At 36.3% G+C, this 22414-nt stretch overlaps 1 protein-coding gene across 2 annotated transcripts in view; it reads left to right on the plus strand.

Moving 5' to 3' along the window:
* Positions 1–20058, plus strand: part of ASB5 (ankyrin repeat and SOCS box containing 5) — a 28313-nt gene extending 8255 nt beyond the window's left edge. The window contains exons 1-7 of one of the 2 annotated variants that reach the window (XM_009701944.1): positions 3442–3704; positions 12477–12556; positions 13666–13773; positions 15260–15410; positions 15546–15680; positions 17736–17927; positions 19340–20058. In XM_009701944.1, coding sequence (XP_009700246.1) covers positions 3590–3704; positions 12477–12556; positions 13666–13773; positions 15260–15410; positions 15546–15680; positions 17736–17927; positions 19340–19467 — 909 coding nt within the window. In that variant the 5' untranslated portion in view covers positions 3442–3589 and the 3' untranslated portion in view covers positions 19468–20058. Of the gene's footprint in view, positions 1–3441; positions 3705–12476; positions 12557–13665; positions 13774–15259; positions 15411–15545; positions 15681–17735; positions 17928–19339 lie in introns of those variants that run through there. The other variant, XM_009701943.1, reaches the window with a different exon arrangement.
* The last annotated feature ends 2356 nt before the right edge of the window (positions 20059–22414 follow it).

A 22414-nucleotide genomic window follows, 5' to 3' on the forward strand; every position in this document is an offset into this window, starting at 1 on the left:
GCAGTCACTGTGACGCCATAATAATCCTGGTCATAAAAGTAGAGTGATCTGAAAGTACAGAACGGTTTGTGAAGTGAGGTGGCTCATCAGTTGGCTAGCTTGAGCAGGGTTGCACACAAAACACTGATCTGTGACATTTGAAAATAGTATAATTTGTCCGATTTTTCCTGAGACAAATTGTTGTTCAATAACAATTGGAGTTTGGACTGTATTGCATCGGGCTGCATCATATGTTGAAAGGTGTTGCGGTTTTTTTTGTCATCGTCATTTTTATTAATGGATTTTTTAATGTATTACGACAATCGCATCTTTATTGCCTTAAGAACATTCTATTCAAAATAGAATGAGTTCCCCATTGAAAGGGGGGAACAAAAACTTCCTTCCATTTTCATCCCCACCTATTAAGAATTGCTGCCCCTGTAAACTCAGAGCTATTTGCTGACATAGAAATATTGAAACTGTACTGACATTTCCTTTCATAAAAATCTGGATAAAAATGATTGTGAAGAAAATCACTTGAAAGTTTCCTTTCCAAAAACAGGTTTTTGCCTGAGTTATAAAAGTTAAATAGAACTAATTATTAGTGAAATGCAACATAGTGGTTTATTTAAAGCTTGTCTTCTAAATTAAGTCAGAATTCCAAACTCATCAGTAAAATCCTCCAGTTTCCTTACTCGCGGACCGTAGTGTCTGCCCTTTCCTCTGGTTGCTTTTTTTTCCCCTAATTTCTTGTGTGCCAAGGCAGGGAAAGTAACGGCCTGCTGTATTTTCTACATACTTGGATATCTACTTAGATTTCTGTTACAGGTTTTCTGGTGGATTTTGGAAGTGTTTGAGTGTCTTCTATAGAGAAAAATCTGAAGAACAGAATCTGAGTACCAAGCCTAAGTAGTTTCAAATATTAATAGTTTTATTACCTAATGAAGTTGAGAGATACTGATTTTTATTTTGTAGCTAATGTAACCCAGTGCATGGATGGCTGGCTTGAGGAAGATCACGTAGCAATTCCATGTCAGAAGTGGAGGTGAAATAGTGAGTTTTTCAGTCTTACTCCACAGTTTTAACTGAATGTTCATCCCCTCTTTATATCAACTTCTCGAGTATATTTTTAATACATTTCCAGGTGATTTCTGATGTTGGTCTAGCTTTCACTTTTTTTTTTTAAACTTTTATTTATGTACTGTTTTAATAGGACTTTTTAATGGCTTTTGCCCTGAGAATGAATGGTTGTGCCTAGCAGAATTCAGTGCAAAGTTGCTTCTAGATTCCTGAATGGGATAAGCTTTGCCTTCTTTAAAGCATGAAAAAAGACAGTGCATATTTTTACATATACATTGCATTCTGATATCCTCCAAAGTATTCAAAGTAACTTAACACATGGCAAGTGTCTATGTAATAGAGATACTTTTCCTAGTACCCTTGCCTTAAAGGTGGCAGACTTTGGGGATAGCCTAACTCCATTGGTAGCTCATTGCTTCTTATGCAGTTCTCTGGACAAGGGTGAGCAGGTGCTGCTGACTCCCCTGGGGGCCTTCCTCTTTGAAAGCATGGCAGCTGTCCATGGATCCGCTGGTTTCCTTGCTCCTGCTAGTCATACCTCTGAGACTAGTAAGAGAGAACAGGGGCTGGAATATCTGTGGAAGGCAAATTGTATGAACTACTGCCAGGTTTGTACCACTCCTCTAGAAGGACCCAGGTTCATTCTCAGCTGACCACCTCACCCACAAACCTCCTACAAAAACATGTAGGTCTTGTCTTCCCAGCCCACAGTCGATCCCTGCCTTGCAATGCCAGATGCTTTGCTTGATCCTGAGCCTCACCACCTTCTCCTGAAAGTGCTGGAATTCCGTTGCAAACAGAAAGGAAGTGTAAAACTGAGATGAGCCTCAGAGCCATGGCAAGTACAGAAATTGTCATCTATTAATTCTCACCTGGAGAGCAGTGCTGATATCTTCTTGACACAGACACGTGTACACGCGTCCTTAGTAAGCTTTCCTGTTAATTCATCTTCCGGTATTTATTTACTTGAAGAAAACACTACAATTTAACAAGTAATGCTAGTATTATAGTGATATAATTATAATGTGCCTTTTTATAATGAGGCCTTTTGTGCAAGCTGTGTTCAAGACTTACTTGCAGAGTCTGGTTGCTGGATGTATAGAAGTGTTTATTGCAATCTGTGAGATATTCTGGTTCATTCAGCTGGATAAAACCTGTGGAAAACAACTGTCCAAAATCAGTGTATCGTCTGGGAGGGTGCAGTTTTGTTCTCTGTTGTGAGAATAGCAGCAGCCCACCTGCTTCTGTTCTGTAAAGAGTGCAGTGCCATTCCAGTCGGGCAGTTCTCATGTGCTGTAATTTCAAGGTGGAATTTGCAGCTGCTCCTCCTTCTTCACTTCACCCTAATTAACTATAATCTTGCATCTGATTTTCTCAAAATAAAACAAGAGGGATATAGAAAATTTCATTGAGTACCTGTGTATTATTTCAACATCTTAGGGATTAATTTTTACCAGGTACCTGAAAGGAGTAGTATTAATGAAACCCAGTAATGTTGATTTCCTTTTAAAAAGTTTACAAATGGCTAGTTTTTATATCAGTAGAAGAGACTAGTGAGGAAATACTAGAAGGCAGTGGCAGGGAGGTAAATGCGGCATCTTAACACATTGTTAGTACAGAGAAATCACTGTCCTCTTTATCCATGCTGGAATTTTACCATGGATTGCTTCTCCCTGTAGATTTCTGTTGTATAGTATCAGCATGATACATAGTAACAAACAAAAAAATTCTGCTACTAGTTGGTTGTCCTTGTTTTTGTTATTGTTTTTAAAAAATACTGACTTGTGCTTCTTATGAAAAGACTACACCCTTACTTTCATAGTGGGATCAGACTTTCAAAATAACCAGTGAATTATTTTTTTTTTTGGTAGTCAAACCATGCTTGTATTTATTAGGGATGTAGTTTGTAGTTGACATCTGTACAATACCTTGGTGTCTCTTTAAAAAAACAAAACAAAAAAATAAAAACACAAAACCCAGAAGTGTTTCATAGTTTCATGGATTCTTCTGAATTCCAAAATCTCTCTTAACTGCAAGTTACATATGAGTAAAGCCTGATGCAGTAATAATTATTGTTTCTATTATTAAAAGAATTGCTGTTCTGATAAAACAGTTTTTAGTTTTTCTGGTTTAGGTTGCTTGCTATTCAAGCAACCAAGCATTGAATACTTAATGCTTTAAGAATCTGTTTCTGTTTTGGTTAAATGATTAAAAAATTAACACCTTCTTTCCATTTAAATCATGTAAATAGTTAAGACTCATGCTGTAGCTAAGCTGATTCTTTCCCTGTTTTAAAAATAGAATATGCTAGAGCAGTCCTTCCCTTCCCCCACTATGTACTTACTAGTCCAAGCTAGTAAATGTTACTGAATGGATTTCAGTGTTGTAGCCATTCTACAGTAAGTACAGCAAGATCCTTTGTGAAAAAGTGAAAGGAGGAAAAAAAAGGTAGTAGAAATCCATTTGTGGATGTTCGTCGGACCAGAGTACCTGCACCAATGACTGAAAGGCTTTCCTCGGAAAACAAATAATGACAACAAACACTGCTGTTCAGAGGAGCCAGAATCTCCCCAAAAGACGCCTAGAAAGTATAGGGGAGTGTCCTGTGAAACGAAAAGCTAGCTGGGGTATTCTGACCAGCCAAGGTTAGTATAGCAGCCATTTCAGAAACCGTGCACTGAAATACGCTAAGCTGACCCAATTTCTTATGTTCTAGCTCTAAACTGCTTTTGTGTTTTGTTTGGTTTTGGTTTTTGTTTTTTTTTTTCCTAGCTGTAATATAAATGCATGCTTATGTTAGTGGCATTTTATTGTCTTGCATGGGTTAACACAAGGGTGTTGAAGCTATTTTTGTTCTTTCTGCACTCTTATCAGCTGATCTAAAATACCTTTTCTTGCTTATCTGCCCTATTTGTTTTATGCAAGTGTTTAAGGCTTGACTTACCCTGACTTTTGCTGTCCTGTCACAAGGTAACTGGATACTGAAGGCTAATTGTTTACAACAGGGAACCGGGGAAGGAAAGGAGGGGGAGGAGTAAACTTTACATATAACTTTATATGTAAAGAGAAGTTTATAGGTTGCTGAAATAGAAGGCAATGGAGGACCTACAGGTGACAGAATTATTGTCCTGTACTATGGTATTAAAGACAAAGATACAATTGTAAAGGTTTGTATAGAGAAGTACTTGGGAGGTATTTGTAAGTTGCTGGACTGACGACTTCAGCAAGGAGGAGCAAAGTCTATTACAAAAGAAGTGTTTAGGACTGCTGTTGTCTGTACCAGATTTTCCTAAGTTTTTCCTAATACAAGTATGTAAAAGGAAGCTTTGAGTAATTGCAGGAATCTAATTGCAATTTTTGAAAAGACTGATCATCATTCCAGTTAATATTGACCATATCATAAGGGTTAGAGTGAAACAAAAAAGAAAGTAAGGAAATCAAACTTGAAATTCATGATAATATGATATCAAATTCAAAACTGGAGATGTTAAAATAGTCAAGGAAAGGAAGAAACAGGAAAGAGAGATTTTATATATTGTGCATAAAAATAATTACGAATTTACCATGTAAAACATAGCTATATGTTATAGGAATCGGAGCTATTCTTAAAATACCTTTGCAAATTTCCAGTACTGACAGTTTTCAAATTAAGCAATATTCAAGAATTTAAGCAACAGTTACTGTAGCTTCCCAAGTAACTGTTTTAATGCAATGGTACTGTAAGGTTATATTTATTCATCAGTTTTAATACACAGTGTATCTTTTACCCTCATATTGTTCACTGTTTGGGCTAAGATTTCCTGATATATAGTAACATTTATTTATTAACATTTCAGCTAGTTATGTCAGTAGTTCCCAAAACACTAGAACATTCTCCCTCAGACTGAAAAGAAATTTTATGAAAGTTTATCAATGTTAGCAGTAGCCACTCCTTGATATGGTTCAGGGTTAGGCTCTTTTGCCATTCTTATAAAGAAATAGCCGCAGTTAGTCAAGTTTTGAAATTTTCAAAATCATAGTAAAATATGGAAAGTGAAATTTTCTGAAGAATCCATCTTAACACAGTCCAGCTACTTACAGCCTCTTTGTGATTGCCAGACTGGCCGTATATATTTATTGATGGACTTCTGTTGTGTTGAGGCTTCTGGTTGTTGCAGTTCACTTGAATAACAAGTATGTCTAATATCAAATATGAAGTCTTTTTTCTTCCCTCTCTGTTCCCATCCATGAAGGTATCCAAACCTGATTTTGTTCTTCAAGCACCCTTGCAGAGCATAGGAAGAGAAAGTCATACTGCGATGCAGTATGTAGTTAAATATGCAGGTTGGAAAATGGACTAAAAGTGACGTGGGGGGTGGAATATGTCATGATAAGATTTCATAGAAGGGCGAAAGGATAGAATCAGGCTAGCAAAAGGTCTTCAGCCTACTGACTTAAGGATCCACAACCAGGCTATTTTACCAAAATCTCCTGGATGTGGCAAAAATCAGCATACTAGGCCCCGCTTTGCTGCCGGGTACTGGGCAGCCAAGGCTAGGGATTAGGCCACGTGCTGCGTTACCTCTCTGGCAGGCTGGGAATATACTGAGACTTCTGAGCACAGCTTGGGGAAAACTGCTTGCAGTCTGGATTAAGGCTGAGATTGCATTTGAGGAGCAAAATTATTCCGGGCAGAAGTTGTCCAGAGTCTGAACTTAGCTGAGAATGTCCGTATGCCTTTTCTGTCACCACCTAGTTGGGAAGGCCACTGAAAAACCCTTACTTTGTTTTAGTGACTTGTCAGAGGAAATAACAGAGTACCACCAGCTGTGCCACGTACTCAAATCAAATCTCATGTGGGTCTAACAGATGACTGAATTTAGAGGTTGATATGATTTTACACCTAGTTATGACACACAGAGTTTGCAAGCTACTTTCAGCTAGAAAAATATCCAGGCAGTTGCTGATCCTTCATGAAGATGGAAAAAACAAGCTGTGCACGAGCAATGGCCAGGGGCGTGGTGGCTGGGCTTTCATGTGACGGGAGAAGGGGGCTGGCACCCTTCTTCCCGTGCGTGCCAGGCCCGGCGCAGAGCCAGCAGCAACAACTGTTGCTGCCGCTGCCATCAACATTGCCATTGCCTTCACGTAGCATAATGTTCCTTCTGTTGGGAACCGAGCAAGCTATGTTTGGATACTGCTGTTGTGGGTTTTTAGGATTTTTAATACAGTTTAGCGGCTCATATTTCTGTGTGAAAAGTATGTTAAATTCCAACGCCAAAGCACTCAAAATTTAGGAGTTGTTAAAAGTAACGTTGCCTGTGCCACGCTGATTTGACCCTCTAATGCATTATAACCCAGTATTTGACAACAAAGTCACATGCTGTACTTTACCACAAAGCCCCTGCTTCCTTTGATGTGCAAGATGGATGATGTTCTGAGAATGCATTAGGCTTATACTCAGAAAAAATACACCCTATGGTTTCCTGTATGGTGCAAAGGTTAGAAGGCGTGTAGTGAATGGTAGGAGAAAAGGGTTAACGTTTTAATGTCCCTAAAAGCAAATTCTATTCTTGTCTTTGCTGTGACACCTGTGTGTTTTAAGACCAGTCATCTAACCTAAAAGTTTCTTGACTGATCATGGTTATTATTATCTAAGGCTGAAATTTAAGAAGCTCAAAGCTCTCATAACCATAATTAAACTATGCTTTCAGTGTACATGCTTAAGTACTCTGGAAAAAATAAGCTATTAGATTGATTTTGCAATTTAAGCATTAAAATTCTCTGTCTTTTAGTTCCTTAGTTATAAAATAGTATGAATGGATGATGTTATGAAGATAGATTCAGCAAGGATTTTGAAGTATTCTTTTGTTATTGGGAGAATACCATGAAAAGGGAATATAAAATTAACAATGTTATAGTCAGTTTATAGTTTAGATAGCATGCGTTAAAGAGTGAGAGATCCTACTAGATGTGGAGATACAAAATACTTTTAATTAAAACTCATTCATGGAATACAACACTGCAATGGCAAAACTAATGTGTGGTCATGTAATGTGGGTGCATCATAAACAAAACTGTTTGGGAAAATAGATTTATTTTGAATGGTTTTCAAGAGTAGGAAATTGTTGGCATTTGCATTTGGATCCCCAAATCTTGAAAGTCTACCTGATGATAAACACTGGAAAGAACATTGGTTTTAACCAATCAAGGTTTCTCTTTTTTTGTATGCATGTTTATATATTTATGTGTATATATTTATATATTGTCATATAACTTTCAGTCAAATGAAAACAAAGATTGTTTGAAATATTGAAATGAAATATTTAAATGCCACTTGAACTACGTGTTCTGTCAGACATATTTTAATCATCTCTAGTCTAAATTCTTATTAATTTGGAGTTCTTCAGTATTGATTGTTGGAATTTCATTTGTTAAAAAGTGGCTTCTGTTTTGCTGGTCATATCTAATGATAGTAGTTAAGCACCACAGATGCATTTCTTACCTTTTAAATCCTTGACTTAAGATTCCATTCAATAGTTTTTGACATCAAATATCAGTTAGTTGACACACTTCTTTATCCTGCAAGGGCTTTAGACAAATGGATAATTTTATATTGCCACAGTAAAAATCTGTTAGAATTTAATTATATATACAAAATATCAGGCAGTTTTAACAATTGGAGGGAAGTGAGTCTGTTGATCTTGGGAATATAATGTTACAGTTTCTCTGTTATAGTTATTGATCCTGTCTGTTGCTTCAGTTGCCACAAACTGGAACACTCAAAATACATCTCAAGGAATAAAAGGTAACAGTGATGAGCTTAATACATAGCCTTTGTTGGTTTTGCAGAAATAAGTATTAGCTACAACACTTCCCAAATTGTCTGTGTTTCTCATCTGCCAATAATGAACTGTGGCAGCCTTCTATTTTCAGTTCTTTTCTGATGATACTGCTGCTTCTGAGGGCTGGGACACCATCTGTTTACCCTTAGACCAATATTTTTCTAAAACGCTGAGCTGTGGCATAAACCATCTCCCTGTGAAGTCATTGAGAAGACTTTCATTCATTTCCAGTCCTCCTTCTTTTGAAAATCCAACTTTTGAATGTACCTTTTATACTGAATTTTGGTTGGTTGGTTTTTGTTTTTTGTTTTTTTTTGAAGACTACACAAATTTTTAGAAATAAAAACAAAAGGATAGGATGACTGGAGTTAATGACTTTTACGAAAATATTTTTACTAGGTATTTTACTGTTCTGATCGTAACTGCAGGAATGACTTACAGGTAATTGCAGGTAGATGTAAAGGAGTGAAGTCTGTAGGAAAATGTGAAGAAAAGAACATTAATGATTTAGAAATGGATCAAAGTCAGAATTGTAAATCCCTATTTTTGGGGATTTTAACGGCTGAGAATAGTTATCAGAACCTCAATTTAACAAGCAGAGAATTGTTTAGAAGATAATTGAGGCAATAGTGAACTGCTAAAAGAAAAACATGGTTCAGCATACAGATCAAATAGCATTTGAAACAGTCAGAACATCTTTACTTATTTCTTTTCTAAGTATATTATGAGTAAGTGGTAAAATAATATATGAACATTTGGTAGTGCTTCCCTTACAGATCTATGTACTAATACTGATTTTTGAGGGTACAAAACTATGTGTCTCATTGCATGAGGTTTAAAAAAACAGAGGAGTTTGTCCTGCAGTTCTTATTCAGGTCAAGGTTCTCGTGATTTCACTGTGAGTTTCTCTTGTGTTGAAATTCCAGTTAATCTGTCTTGGAAGGCAAATGCACAGATACTGGCACTGTGAAAAGTTGTTATTTTTAAAAAGAAATGTGAAAAATGAACAAAAAGGGCCACAGTCTTTTAGCATAAGAAAAGAAACTGGTGACTTGTGTGTGGTCATATCTTCAAAGCTGTGTTTATTGAAGGGTGAAAGTTCGTATTACTGTGAGCTGCTGATCTCCTTCCAAACCTAGCTGGAGTGTATTAAGAACAGGCCCAACTAGCAAGAACAGATTTTTTTTTTTTTTTTTTCCAGATTGAAAGAAATGAGTAGGATTTATAATTGCAATTGGCTGGAAGTGCCATGGGGAGATGGAGATTTAGGTATTGTATAATACTTTGTAATTGTTTAACTTTGCCTGAATATAATAATACACTGAATATATTCTTTCTTGTTAGTGTTTACAAAGCAATGTAGGCTGCCCTTCCTGGTAAACTATACAGGAGAGAATTTGGAACTAATGTGGCTTCTAAATATAGTTAGAGATACTTCATATTCAGCATCTGTCAGAGACAGCATCAATAGGGAATTGATGCATTAACAGTTTTGGAATAGACAATGTTTGCTAATACTGCTGTTACAGAAAACAATGAATGAAAAAAATGTCCATGTTTATATTCTTGTTAATGCCTTCTAAGTGACAGACACAGCAAGTTTGTAGATAGCAGAAGGCAGCAATCTAGACAAAGAATTTATTTTAAGACACTTTTGATGTTTGTTTATGATACATATATATTTTGAACATATTCTTGTCCCTGTGGTATTTAATTATGAATTACTATGTTTATCAGTGAAACAGTTGGACTGTGAAAGTGTTTTTCCAAACTTGGTTTGCACAAAATATTTCTGTAGCATTTTGCTTATAGATTTTATTTCTAGTAGAGATGATACAAGTATTTTGTATTTAATGGATTTAGCAGAAACAGCTAGCTGCTGGATGTCTCTACATGAAGACAGGGATATAAGGTGGGTCTAGGCACAAAACAGAGCTCACAATGGGATCTGGCATCATTTGATTCTCAGATGTCACCGGAGTAATGACGTTAACAGACATTCTTCTGAGCAATCTGAGAGGGAAGAAGATGAAGGAGAGAAAGGTGGAAAAACCATTGCTTTCAGATCCTACCTGCATCTCTGTTCTGTTTAGAGTTACACATGGCTACAAAAATGTCCAAAGTGTGAGTGTATTTAATGGACATAAAAACTTCATGATACTTACAATTTTATTAGATTTTTTTCTATATAATAGTTAAGTGCCTTTCCCCCCCCGTTAATTTAGGAGTATGATAAACTATCAAGAGAGAGAAGTTCTCATCTGTAGAGACAGGGGAAATTTCAAAAGCCGCCTCTAAATACAGCTTTTAATTGTATCTGAGGAATTCTTTGCAGCTGCCATCAGGGGAACTTAACGGATCTAATTCATTGGAATTAGAACGACTTGAGTGCTGGTTCAGATACTACTACTACAGAAGGAAAACATAGGTCAAAATTCTCATAGTGATTGCACACATCCGACCTACAATAGGATAAATATACCTGAGCTTATTGGGATGACAGAGAAAATACTGATGTTTTGTCAAAATTGGGTCACTTTAAGATTTATGAACTCAGTTTTTGTAGTATAATACCTCTTAAAATCCCAGTCACTAGTTTTTGTAGTATAATACCTCTTAAAATCCCAGTCACTTTGTGTATGGTTTTTCTTAGCTGTTATTCTGACTAGCAATAAGAATTGCAAAGTATTACATTTAATAAACCTAAAGTAAAAGGTATAGGGAATGTGTGTGCATGCATGTACACATGCTTGCACGGATGATCAGAGGTTAGTGTAGGTAATTCTTAAAGAGTATTGGAAGCTGGATCTTGCCTATGGTCCATCTACTCCCACACATGAAAGAGTACAAGGAGCTTCATAGACACTGGATACTCTGACATAATAATCTCTGTGCATTTTTAAGATAAGGTTTACAAAGCTTTAATATTGTTTTAACTTCTGCGATCAGCTTTATATAGTCTTGTGATAATTTAAATACACAGCTGTGCTTTTGTTTTGCTAAGTTTTTGATCTCAATAGCATCCAGTAGTGCTGAGTTCCACAGTACAATTATATGTTCTGTGAGAAGATAGTCTTACATCTAAGTAAGTTTTAGTTTTATTCACTAACACCTCTAAGAAAATGGAGGGTTTATCGCAATTTCCATATTTTGCACTATTTTGTATGTTTTTAACTGCGCCCTGATTTCTTTTCAGGTTGAGCAGTCTTAATCTTTTTGGTCATTCTTCATGTGATTTGAGGGCATTGTTTATTGTAACCAAAAGTGTACTTTCTGAAACAGACTAGTGGACAGAAGTGGTCCAACAGGAAAATGAAGCAGGGTCTGTTTCTAGTGAGTAGTTACCTTAGAGCTTAGACTGATGATTGCCAGTGATTGAGCAATAGCCTTCTCATTTAAAATTGATTGCCTTGTCGCTAAAATGCAGTAAGTGGCTTTGCAGGCAGAGCTAGTCCATTGCAGCGGACAAAGTCAAACATGTTTACGCATTGGAGATTCATCTGCCCTTGTTACCAATTCATCATACTTAGCTAATTCTCTCTACGTTTCTTCAGGGATTTGGGGGGGCTGAATATAACTCACATGAGTGATCAGATTAGCATTGTACAGATCCAGTGATTTTTCTTCTCACAGGAGTTGGTAATTCGTAATATATTTTGAAGATGGTTCTTCCTTGTACAGTCTCTCAAAACTTCATTTGCAAAATTCATATGGTAAATTGGTATCACCTATGCCTGCAACCCTGTCTGGTTAGAAGAGACCTGTCAGTGGCCAGTCTTCTAGAGGAAAGGGCAGGTTCTTCATCAGGAGCCACAGGATGACTCTGGGACCTGGGTTGGGAGTTAAGCAGGGGGCGTGTGTGTGTGTGTGTATGTGTGTGACGGCAGGGGTGTTGTTTGGTTTCTTTTTTTTTTTTTTCCCCTCCTTTCTTTTTTTGGAATGATAAATAAATGAAAATAAATGCTAAACCTTTACATTAAGCATATCTAACTATTTTTAGTCCTAATAGCCTATTAGAATGAGACTTAATCTCATGTTTCTACTACAGCCATTTTTTTTAGTGTCTTTTTTTAGAGTCTCACTGTTTCTCTCCTTGTACTTGTGTCGTAGCTGCAGATAAATCTCATCAAACATAAGGATTTCCATATTGATTTTCATATACATCCGCTTTTTCAGGACTCTTTCAGGCAGGTTTATGTTTGGTTTAAGTTCAATTATCAATTTGTTGAAGTCTGTAAATTTCTATATGCCAGCTGCGAAAATAAGTTATTTTTTTAAAAAAATGAACAATGCAAAAATAGAAGTGGGAAATATGGTAATTGATGACTTTATTAAATCAGATTATTGAAATCAGTATCTCAATATGTTGTTTTCTGTACCACGTAATCACTTATTAGAGACGTTTGCAGTTAATAATAGAGCAATTTTTATTGTCTAGAAACTGATCAGTTGAAATGCAGTCTCTAAAGAGGAAAAATTAATTTCATAGGACAGTTGACTTAATTCTGTACATTATATTTTCTGCTTTGCTGTATGCATTCCAAAATCCTTCTAATTCATATGGTTTACTCAATAAATGTTGTTATTATATAGGTTCTTGGGCAGATCGCTCACCTCTGCATGAGGCAGCCAGTCAAGGACGTCTTCTTTCTCTAAAGACTTTATTGTCACAGGTGAAGGCTGTGTTCTTAAAATTGCTTTAATTTTTAACATTACTTAATTTCTCAGCATAGATTATTAATGCAGATTTAGTATGCTTTGCTTTGCTTTTTTCACTTGAATTTTTCAGAGCAATACACATTTAGGAATTTTTTAAATGATAAGGTATAAAATAATATTGAAAATATTTCCTCTGTATGTTTTAAAACTTCCCCTTCCAAAAAAAAATTTTACCAAAGCTCTATATAAATGTATATCAGTCTTCCCCTCTTGCATGGTGTAAGTCAATGTAGTTCCACTGCTTTAAGCCCTCAAGTAAATAGAGTTAGTCAGGAAGAAACCTGTTGAGGGGAAGAATCACTGAAAGAATCTAGTTTTTGCATAGCTGTGATTTTAAAAATATATTTTGTTAATAGCAAAGGGAGAGACTGTAAACCACTAAATTTTAATATTTCAATATTTTCATATTAGTTACTACAATACTGAAAAATTACACTATGGAATACATTTGATGAAAACCAATAGATGCAATTATTAATTCTTGAGAATCAAACAACATCTACAGCAGAAAATTTCAAGGGCTTGATGATTTTACCAGTCCAAGAAGTGTTTTCCTTGCTGAAATTCATGGCTTTAGATATTTCAGGCCTTAATTCAGAGAATCATAGAATCACCGGACAGTTAGACTCAGGGCCTTGTTGGGTTTAAAAATCGCCAAGGGTGGAGATACACCAGACTCTGGACCCCTGTTCCAGGGTTTCACTGTCCCTACAGTGAAATTTTTTTCCATATAACCAATTGGAATTCACCATGTTCCGACTTGCATCTCTTGCCTTTTGTCCTATCACTGTGTATCTCAACAGTCTGTTTCCATCTTCTTTATACCCTCTATATCCTATTCTTATTTCTGATTTTAAAAAAAAAGAAGAGATGACAACTTACTTTAATTCTGTTATATACATTGATTGATGAAAGATTCTTTTTATGCTCACTGAAGGTTTATTTATTACCAAGTAGAGTTTTAAGCCTATTTATTGTAAACTACTCATTTGAACATTAGTGTGAGGAAACGGCTCCTAACAGCTCTTGTATGATCTTTATATGTCATTCGTCTCTTGTTTAGGGGTACAATGTAGATACACTAACAATTGACCAAGTAACTCCACTTCATGAAGCCTGCCTGGGAGATCATGTAGGATGTGCAAGAATCCTTCTTGAAGCAGGAGCAAATGTAAGTTGTTGGTGTGGAATTTGTTTGTTGTTGTTTGTTTGTTTTTGTTTTTAATATGAAGTCCATTGCTAACCTTGGTTTAACTAAAAAGGATATATTGCTTGATTTTAATTTTTTTTTAATTGGTGTTTACTCATCCTATTGATTGCATTGATCTTATTTTATTACAATAAGCTGCCATCTGAAAGCTAGCAAAGTGATGAGCAAACACTGAGACAGAGTAATGAACTGCAGAGAATTTGCTGGCAGTATGTCACCAGCCTTATTTCTTCTCTGAATTTCATTATATTATTTCTCTTCTGAAATATGGAGTGCATCCCTCTCCTTTCCTGGTTTCCTCTTGCTTCGAGTAGCTTGGAGGAGACTTCTTTTAACCTGCGGAACATCTTTTGTCACACTGCACCTGTGTGCTTTTAAGATTCTTTGGTCTGAGTACAAAAAAGCACCGGCTATTTTCTGTACTCTTGCCACAGTCTGTCTATCTGTTATCCCAAAACAAAAATGAGACTTTCCAGACTGAGACATACTGCAATCTGTGCTGACATCAGAGTTCAAATGCATAGTTTCTCAAATCTCTGATCTTTGTGATGGAAATATTTATCATCCTTACAATTCAATTTTAAGAACCATGTAGAATATGTCTGTTATTACAGAAAAAGAAAAAAATACATAGATGTTTCCAAAAACAGTTTGTCTCCACTTCAGCTAGCATAAGGATTCTAAAGATACAAAACTACAGATATATGCATATGTAAAGATACAAAACTGTAAGAACAAATTTCATTTTCCTATCTGAAGTTTTTTAGTACTTTTAATTGTTTTGGTGGGTTTGGGGGGGTGCATGGAAGAGGATAGGCCAGAGTCCTGAAAGGGGCCCTCTCCTAATACCTGTGCTCTTTTCTTTAGTATTATTAGCCCTCACCAATTTGACTAGTTTCTCTCCTCATTCTTTCATACTGGGAATATTCAGTCAACCAGTGAGGTTGTGAGGTTGGTATTAAAACAGCAAGCCTGTACTATTAGCTTTGTCTCCATCCTGTGAAATATCACTCCAACCTGGAGATTAAAACCACAGAAGAAAATGGCAAATAATTCTTACATTTAATATGAAGTTTGCATTCTTGACAGAGCTGCGGAGAGAAGGTCCCCGTTATACTTTGTGTAGTAATAAGATAGATTTTCTGTATCAATGAAAGAAGCTAAGTGCAAAGACTTTAGAAAATTATTTACTGCCCAGATGTTAATGTGTGCTCTTTAGTATTCCAGGTGTATTTTGATTTATTCAACATGGTTTAACAAGAGTAATAGTAAACTAATTTCAACTGAGGCGTGTGGTGAGAGGAAGACAGTAGCACAGGGACTTACCAGTTAAGCTACAGTATTCTAGCCAGTAATATTTTTTTGTATTTTAATGCAATTTCTAACTATATCCTGTTTTAAAATGTACCTTTCAGTTCTGTTCTTAAATAATTTTTATATCTGCTAGGTAAACGCTACAACAATTGATGGGGTGACACCTTTATTTAATGCATGTTCGAGAGGCAGTGCGGCATGTGCTGAGCTCCTGTTAGAGTATGGTGCCAAAGCTCAGTGGGAGTCCTGTCTTCCATCACCAACTCATGAAGCAGCCAGCAGAGGTAAGAAATTGCCTCCTGAACAAACAAGGAGCAGTTGACAAATGTCTCAATAATAGTATTAAGAAATGTGTCCAGTTTTGTCTGTGAGATAGCTTACTGATGTCAAGCAAACTCTCTCGTGCTTTGTATTGGCAGGTCACAGTGAATGTCTGGAGGTACTGATATCCTGGGGTATAGATGTTGACCAAGATCTTCCTCATTTAGGAACACCTCTCTATGTAGCATGTGTTTCACAGCAGATCCATTGTATTCGAAAACTTCTTTATGCGGGTATGTCATGATTTAAATAAAAATATTACTAGTTTGTAAAATAAGCATACTGTACTCACCTTTAAAGTCAGTTGTGCTCACTCAATGAAACTAGAACCCTTGCTTCCAGGGCTCTGCTTCTAAGTTTATTCTGTGATACATCTTTTCTTATAATAATCTACTACATCTTTCATTTTTTTTGTGGCATAGCAAGCATATGAGGGGAAAAAGGAAGCAAGACCAATAAGAATGGATGTTCAAAATATTTAGCACCTACTACAGCTTTGTAGATGTTCATTTTCTGTAGGGAAAAAAAAAATCAGCTTTGAGAAAGGAATCTTATATAGTAATCATTGAGCTTTCAACAGAACTTTTTTAGCAATGTAGTCCCATCCTTTTTCATTCTTTAGCATGTTCTGATTGATCTTTTTACAAGGCATAGAGGATGAACTGCAGAGAGAAGAGGTAAGGTAAAAGGCCTTTGATCCTAAATTTCGCATTATTTATTTAATCAATGGGAAGAGATGTTGGAGGCTCACTCTGTTTCAGTGTAAGTCCAGTGACACAATTGGCATAGCTAAAGGATCATTTGCTTTATTTCAGGTAATGACATACTGGGCTTTTGTGTTCTGCAGCACAATGAATGAAAATGTGTATATGAGTAATTACAGACTTACCATCATTGCACCGGCATTGTTTTTCTAGTTAGTTGCAGGTTATTTAGAAATTAAGCAAGCAGTTAAATTGTTTCCTGTTAAGTCGTTCTCCTTTGTATGATTAACTATCCTATGTCATTATTTTTATGTTTAAGAACCGTAGAAGTATAATTAGCATATTTTGAAATTCAAATACTACCATACATTAAAAACAGTAACAGAAGGGCATATTCTACATTTGTTGGTGCCCTGAAGTAGAAAAGGGTATGTAAATTGAGAATATACGTAAGAACTTATGTCAATCTGAATTTTTTTCGTATTTTATCACTTTAGGAGAATGTATTAGAAGTTTAAAAGCAAATAGACAATGAAATAGGCAAGAGAATGATATTGTGGGAGTATTCTCAGATTGTTAATACTGAGAACAGTAACTTATTCAGACTTCAAATACAATTGCTAGGCGTGTGCTATGATTAAATTATTTACTCAAATGGGAATTAAAAAGGCAAAAATTGTTGGTTCGGGGAGAAAAGTTGGTACGGAAGCCAATTTTTGGTCTCACAATATCAGTAAATTTCTCTTAAGAAGTCTGGGTTTTTCTTCTGCTAGAATAGTCTAGAAAACTGTTTGGGCAAACCCAGTTTTAGAAGGACTAACAGCTTGCCTATAAGGGCAATTCTTACATGCTACCTATTTTGTTTGACTCTTGTATGGTTAATTTTTTCTTGAATATGAATGCATTATTGCAAATTAATTTAGTCCATTTTAATTTAAAATGAATTAACAATTCCTTGTTAATGCAAAAGTGTAATAATTAGAATTCTGTGGATTGGGAGAATTTTTTCCCTGTTAGCTTTCTTGACTGTGTACCCCATCTTAATTAAAATTAAGTCCCTTATAGAAGAATCCTTGATAAAGGTTGGATGGAACGGGAATTTATTTTAAACCCTTTGCCAACTTCAACACATGAAAAGCTATATATAAAGCATGCAAGTTAGAGTCTTTCTTGAGTTAGTGTACTTACAAAAATATAAAAACTAAACTTTAGTGATTCTTTTTAAAGATTTAAATAAGGAAAGTGTATTTTTATGTGCAAATTTTCTTAAACGTATAAGATGTACTTTTTTATAATTAGGGCAACAGTGATGCTCACATGACCTAATTTGACTTTTACTTCTTTTTATAAAATATTTTCCGTTAAAATCTAGTGCTTAGGTAATAAAACCTAGGATAAGTGTATGAGTTCACAAAAAAACCACTTATATGATTAGCTATAGTGCTATGCAATAAAATTAATAAAGTGGCTAAATTCACTGTGGCATTCTAGGGGGTTTTTTGTTTGTTTTGTAACATTATCTTTACTCAATGACAATTTTAATTAATCTCTTCTTACGCCTCTTTATGTGCATCTGCCCACCAGGTGCCAATGTGCAGAAAGGAAAGCATTTGGAAACTCCACTCCATGCTGCTGCCCAGCATTCTAGTACAGAGATCGTAAACTTACTCCTTGAATTTGGGGCAGACATAAATGCCAAAAATACAGATTTTGAGAGGCCTGTTGATTTAGCTGCTCCGAGCAGTTTAGTGGAGAGACTGCTGCTCCTCCATGAAGGTAAGTTTTGCATGTGTGTTTTTGCAACTATAACTTGTATTCTTAAAAAAACCCACCCCAACCCACCGCCCCAGAAAAACCCCAACAACCCAAACAACCCATGTTATAGAAGCTAACATTGTGCTTTATGAAATGAATATATTAACATTCAGGTAAATTCCTTTCGAACTATAAAAATACCCAGTAATATTTAGTCTCAGGCCAGAGCCTGTTGACCAAGCAGCATTAGAATTTATACAAGCTGAAAAAGTATCATCTTATGTATATTGGGTGTTTACACCCAATCAGACATTAAAGCAACATTTTTATTGGCTGTTATAGATCTTGTTAAAAAGAAACAGAATATTTCAATTTCGGATTAAAAATGTATTTCATTTTGGCCAGCTGTCCCAATATTTTAAAAAATATATTTTTAAGTGCATCTAAAGCACTTTACTTTGATTGTAGGCAAAATGTATAAGAAGTTTCACTTTCTAAGTTTTCTTTACTGACTTATTAAGTACCTGAGAAGTAGAGGTCGACACTTAAGAGTCCCTTAAAACTCTTAAAGGTCTGTTGCCTTAGAAAGAAAGAGAGAATATCCTGAAGGGAAATGGAATTGTTCAGACTGACCTATGTGCAGCGTAAGAATGAGCCACAAGACGAAGGTGGGGGAAATATGCAGAGAAACTATTGCAATAACCGTGGGCATCTCTGTAGAGGTGAACTGACAAGTAGCATTGATTAATGTTTTTCTCCAGAAAACATCTCTGTATTCTGAATGCTGTTAAAAAAACAGTCTAAAACCAGTTAATTATCACAAAATTATCAAGGCTAATCGGATTTTTAAAAGCCACAGCAAAGATGTCAAAAAAAAAAAAAATTAACTGGCATGAAACACGTGTGGTTTTATTGCCCAGAAAAACAGCAATGTGTTCATTTTGAGGGAGTGGGGGGCATAGAGGGACAAAGGTATTATGATGAGCTAGAAAGATTACTAAACATGGTCTAGGACCTTGGGGTATTTTGCCTGCTTTTTCTTGTTGCAATGATGCATTGGTAGTGCATCTTGTAGTGCTGTAGCATGTATTTCACCTGTTCTATGCATAAAACAAATGAACTGCAGTTTTTAAAGTTGCTGACATCGTATATTTTCTGCGAGCAGGTTTTTAATGTAAAAACACAAATTATTTGCTGACCTGACCTTGCTTTTTTGAGTATTTCCCTGATTATTAATAAGCTTTCAGCAACCTCAGTCTTCATCTTTGAGGGCAAAAAGGCAATAAAGGAAAAGGAAGGAAGGAGAGGGACAAATTTGCAAAATGTGGACTTTTTTTTTTTTTTAGAAATCCCATTATTGTGCAAGACTGTTGTAAAAGAAAGCACTGGCTTTTATAGTTGTGTAATTAAACTCCTTGCTTTTGTGTTTGCAGCCACACCATCATCTCTTTGTCAGCTCTGCCGACTACGTATTCGAAATTACATAGGAAGAGCTAGACTGCATCTTGTCCCACAACTCCAGTTGCCAACAATACTGAAGAATTTCTTACAGTATAGATAACGTAGTAATTAATCTTTAGAAATTTGAATCACAAGTACCTTTTTTTCTTTCTGTTTATTGTACATTTTATCAAAAGAACTGCTGGGCGGAAAAAAAGCCTTTTGCATATTACTTTAAAAAAGTATGTATCTTTGACACCTAGTGTTGGTATAAAATAATAATTGGGAGCCATTCAGCAGCTGGTACGGAGGTGCTAATAAGGCTGAATTGAATAAGTGTGCTGATACTCTGGGAAATGATTGTATAGCTTTAGCTTAACACTTACTGAAATAGCTTTAGTGCTGTTAATTTTAATTGTATTTATAATTTTAAAATCTGTTTGACACACCTGAACCACAAAGAGTTTCTTCATTACTACTTGTTAAGTTTGTCCATTTGGAGTCATTATTTTATGTGTTTTTAAATTTCTGTTGTTTGGGTACCTAAAAATACTTGGTGATAGGTGCACTATAGACATGGATAAAAATAAAAGAAATAGATGACCATTTTTCTTCTTTTTCTTTATATAGACAATTCATTAATGACAGTGAGAAACTTCCTTTATTTTTCCTCACTGCCTGTGCTGTGAATTGGAATTATGCTGCTGTGAACATAATCACAATTTTTTTTCAGCCATGCAGGGTTTATAGATTCTCTGTTCATTAGTACAGTTAGTAACTTTAAAAATCCCAGAGGAATATTCCTCAAAAGCCTTAATGCTGAGATACTTTTGATCTCCTCTTGTAAAACAGAATCATCTGGGCCCTTTCATTTTCCTAATAATGCTGTATCACAGCTCACGGGCATATTAAATAAATATTTGCCTCAGAGAAAGGCATATATATTGTTGTATAATGTCTGTGAGGTTTCTGAAGGCATATCGTGGAGATGTGGATACTGAATCTTCAACCTCAAGTTCAGGAGGTGGCTGCAAGGTTCCAGAAATACATCAGTTCCCTGTATCAGGACAGGTATCACTCAGAAAAGGACATTATTTCTCTTGCTGTCTAGTTTATAAACAATTACTCAGCTCCAGAAATTGTGTTGCAGAATCCCAGAATGCTCTAGCAGGCGTTTCTGTGATCAGGTTGAAATTTTATTGTTCAACTCTCTAGCCAGAGAAGGAATGCTGACACCCCCAAGAGACATTAGAAAACTCAAAGGATTTCTGCCTCGCTCATGCCCTTGCATGGTGACGTTTGCCAGTCATGTCAAAAAAGGTGATCTGACTACTTCATCAGGATACAGCACTCCTCTCCGTCTCTTAATCTGGTCTTCCTTTGAGAACAGATTACTTCGTCAGTGACTAATACTCAATTCCTGCAAACCAAAGCACGAGACACCTGAAAATTTACCACTTGCCTGTGGTGATTCACCCTCTTCCATTCCTTTACAGTGACTTCTTTCAGTATTTATGTTCCTACTGGAAAGATGCTGAGTGTAGAGGAAGTTACATATGCTAACTATAGAGGAAGTTTTCACAAAGAAGAATGCTTACTCAGTTGCTAAATTATATCCACCTAGTAAAAATGCAGCTCTCTTGACACTTGCCCTTGTTAAAAGTAATCTTACTTTGCTTCTGTTCCCTGCAAGAACTCTAGTGCGGGGCTCTTCTGGAGTCCCTGTAAAGGGAAGTCAGATGCAAGTAAGAGGAACTGCTTAGGAGCCCATAGTGTACATATCCTAATGGAGCAAGTTGGACGATTTTGGTTCTCATCCAGAAACTAGTAATTTGTGGTTTTATGTACAATACCATGACTGTGTATTATTTCAAGAAGCAAGGAAGTGCCAAGCCAACCATGGCACTGTTGAACTTTTCTATGTAGAATGAGATCGTTTTGACCCTCACCTTCAGGTGTGCACAGTGCTTTTCAAGTTTAACTCAGGAAAAGTCTCCTAAAAAAAAAAGTGCGCTTGTATTCTATACAGTAAGTTTGGTTTTCAGCAATCATGGCTATTCTGCAAAACACCTGTTTGAAACAGAACTAGATTATGATAGAAGTTTTGCTGAGAGTCATGTCAGAGTCCAAGCCATCTCACCCCAAATAGGTTCATACTCCCATGGCATTTGCATTGTCTGTTCCCACCATTCCCACTGATCCTTGCCATCATCCAAAGAGCAAACAAGACCATCTTAAGAGTTTACAGGTACTCGGCACTGCTTTCTCTTTAATTGTACAGAATGGTAGACTAGCTGGAAGAGTAATCCAGAAGTAGCTAACAGTAATATTATGGCTTCAATGTCAAGCAATATGCAGGTCTCAACATAATCTTTAATTTTTTGCTACTAGATAGTGAGATGAAAATGGAGTCCCTTTGGCAAGCTGAGCCAAGTTGGGTGGGCACGGCTTGTGTTACCGTGTAACAGGAACAAACCAAATCGGGGATGGCTGTTGTTGCCCTGGCAGGACTGCGTGCCGGAACAGGTCTCTGGCAGAGCAGACCACGCTAATGCCACATGCCAAAAATACCTAGTAATGAAATACCTGACATTAGTCCTTGGTAAAATTCTTTCCAAAAAATGATCCCTTGTTTAGCCAGAAAGGAAAGGAAACAGGCTTGTTAGTGTTTTTATTATGTGGGGGGCCCCGTCACAGCGGGGCTCTGATGGGTTGAATGCTTGGTATGAAATAACGTTTTAATACGTGACAACACTGAGGAACCAGGATCTGAAACAAACTTTGACCCGTGTCAGAGCACTGACTACTTTAAGCGCTACTTAAAGGCTACCACAGCACGCCCAGGCTTAGAAGGAGCCTTCTTTACTGGCTGAAGTAGCTCTTACTTTTTTTTTTTTGCTGGTATAATAATTCGTGTATCATAAGGCATTTTCAGGGAAACGACTGTAGTGTAATATCTCAATTCTGCAAAGAAATCCAACTGTGAAATCCTGCCGGCTTGCCGATAAAGCGCTCGAGACTGGCGGTACGGAGCGCACGACGTGCTCTGCGTCCCCCGCCGGGGCCGG

Source organism: Cariama cristata, unplaced genomic scaffold (assembly GCF_000690535.1).
Source record: "Cariama cristata isolate BGI_N322 unplaced genomic scaffold, ASM69053v1 scaffold5286, whole genome shotgun sequence".
Taxonomy (NCBI): domain Eukaryota; kingdom Metazoa; phylum Chordata; class Aves; order Cariamiformes; family Cariamidae; genus Cariama; species Cariama cristata.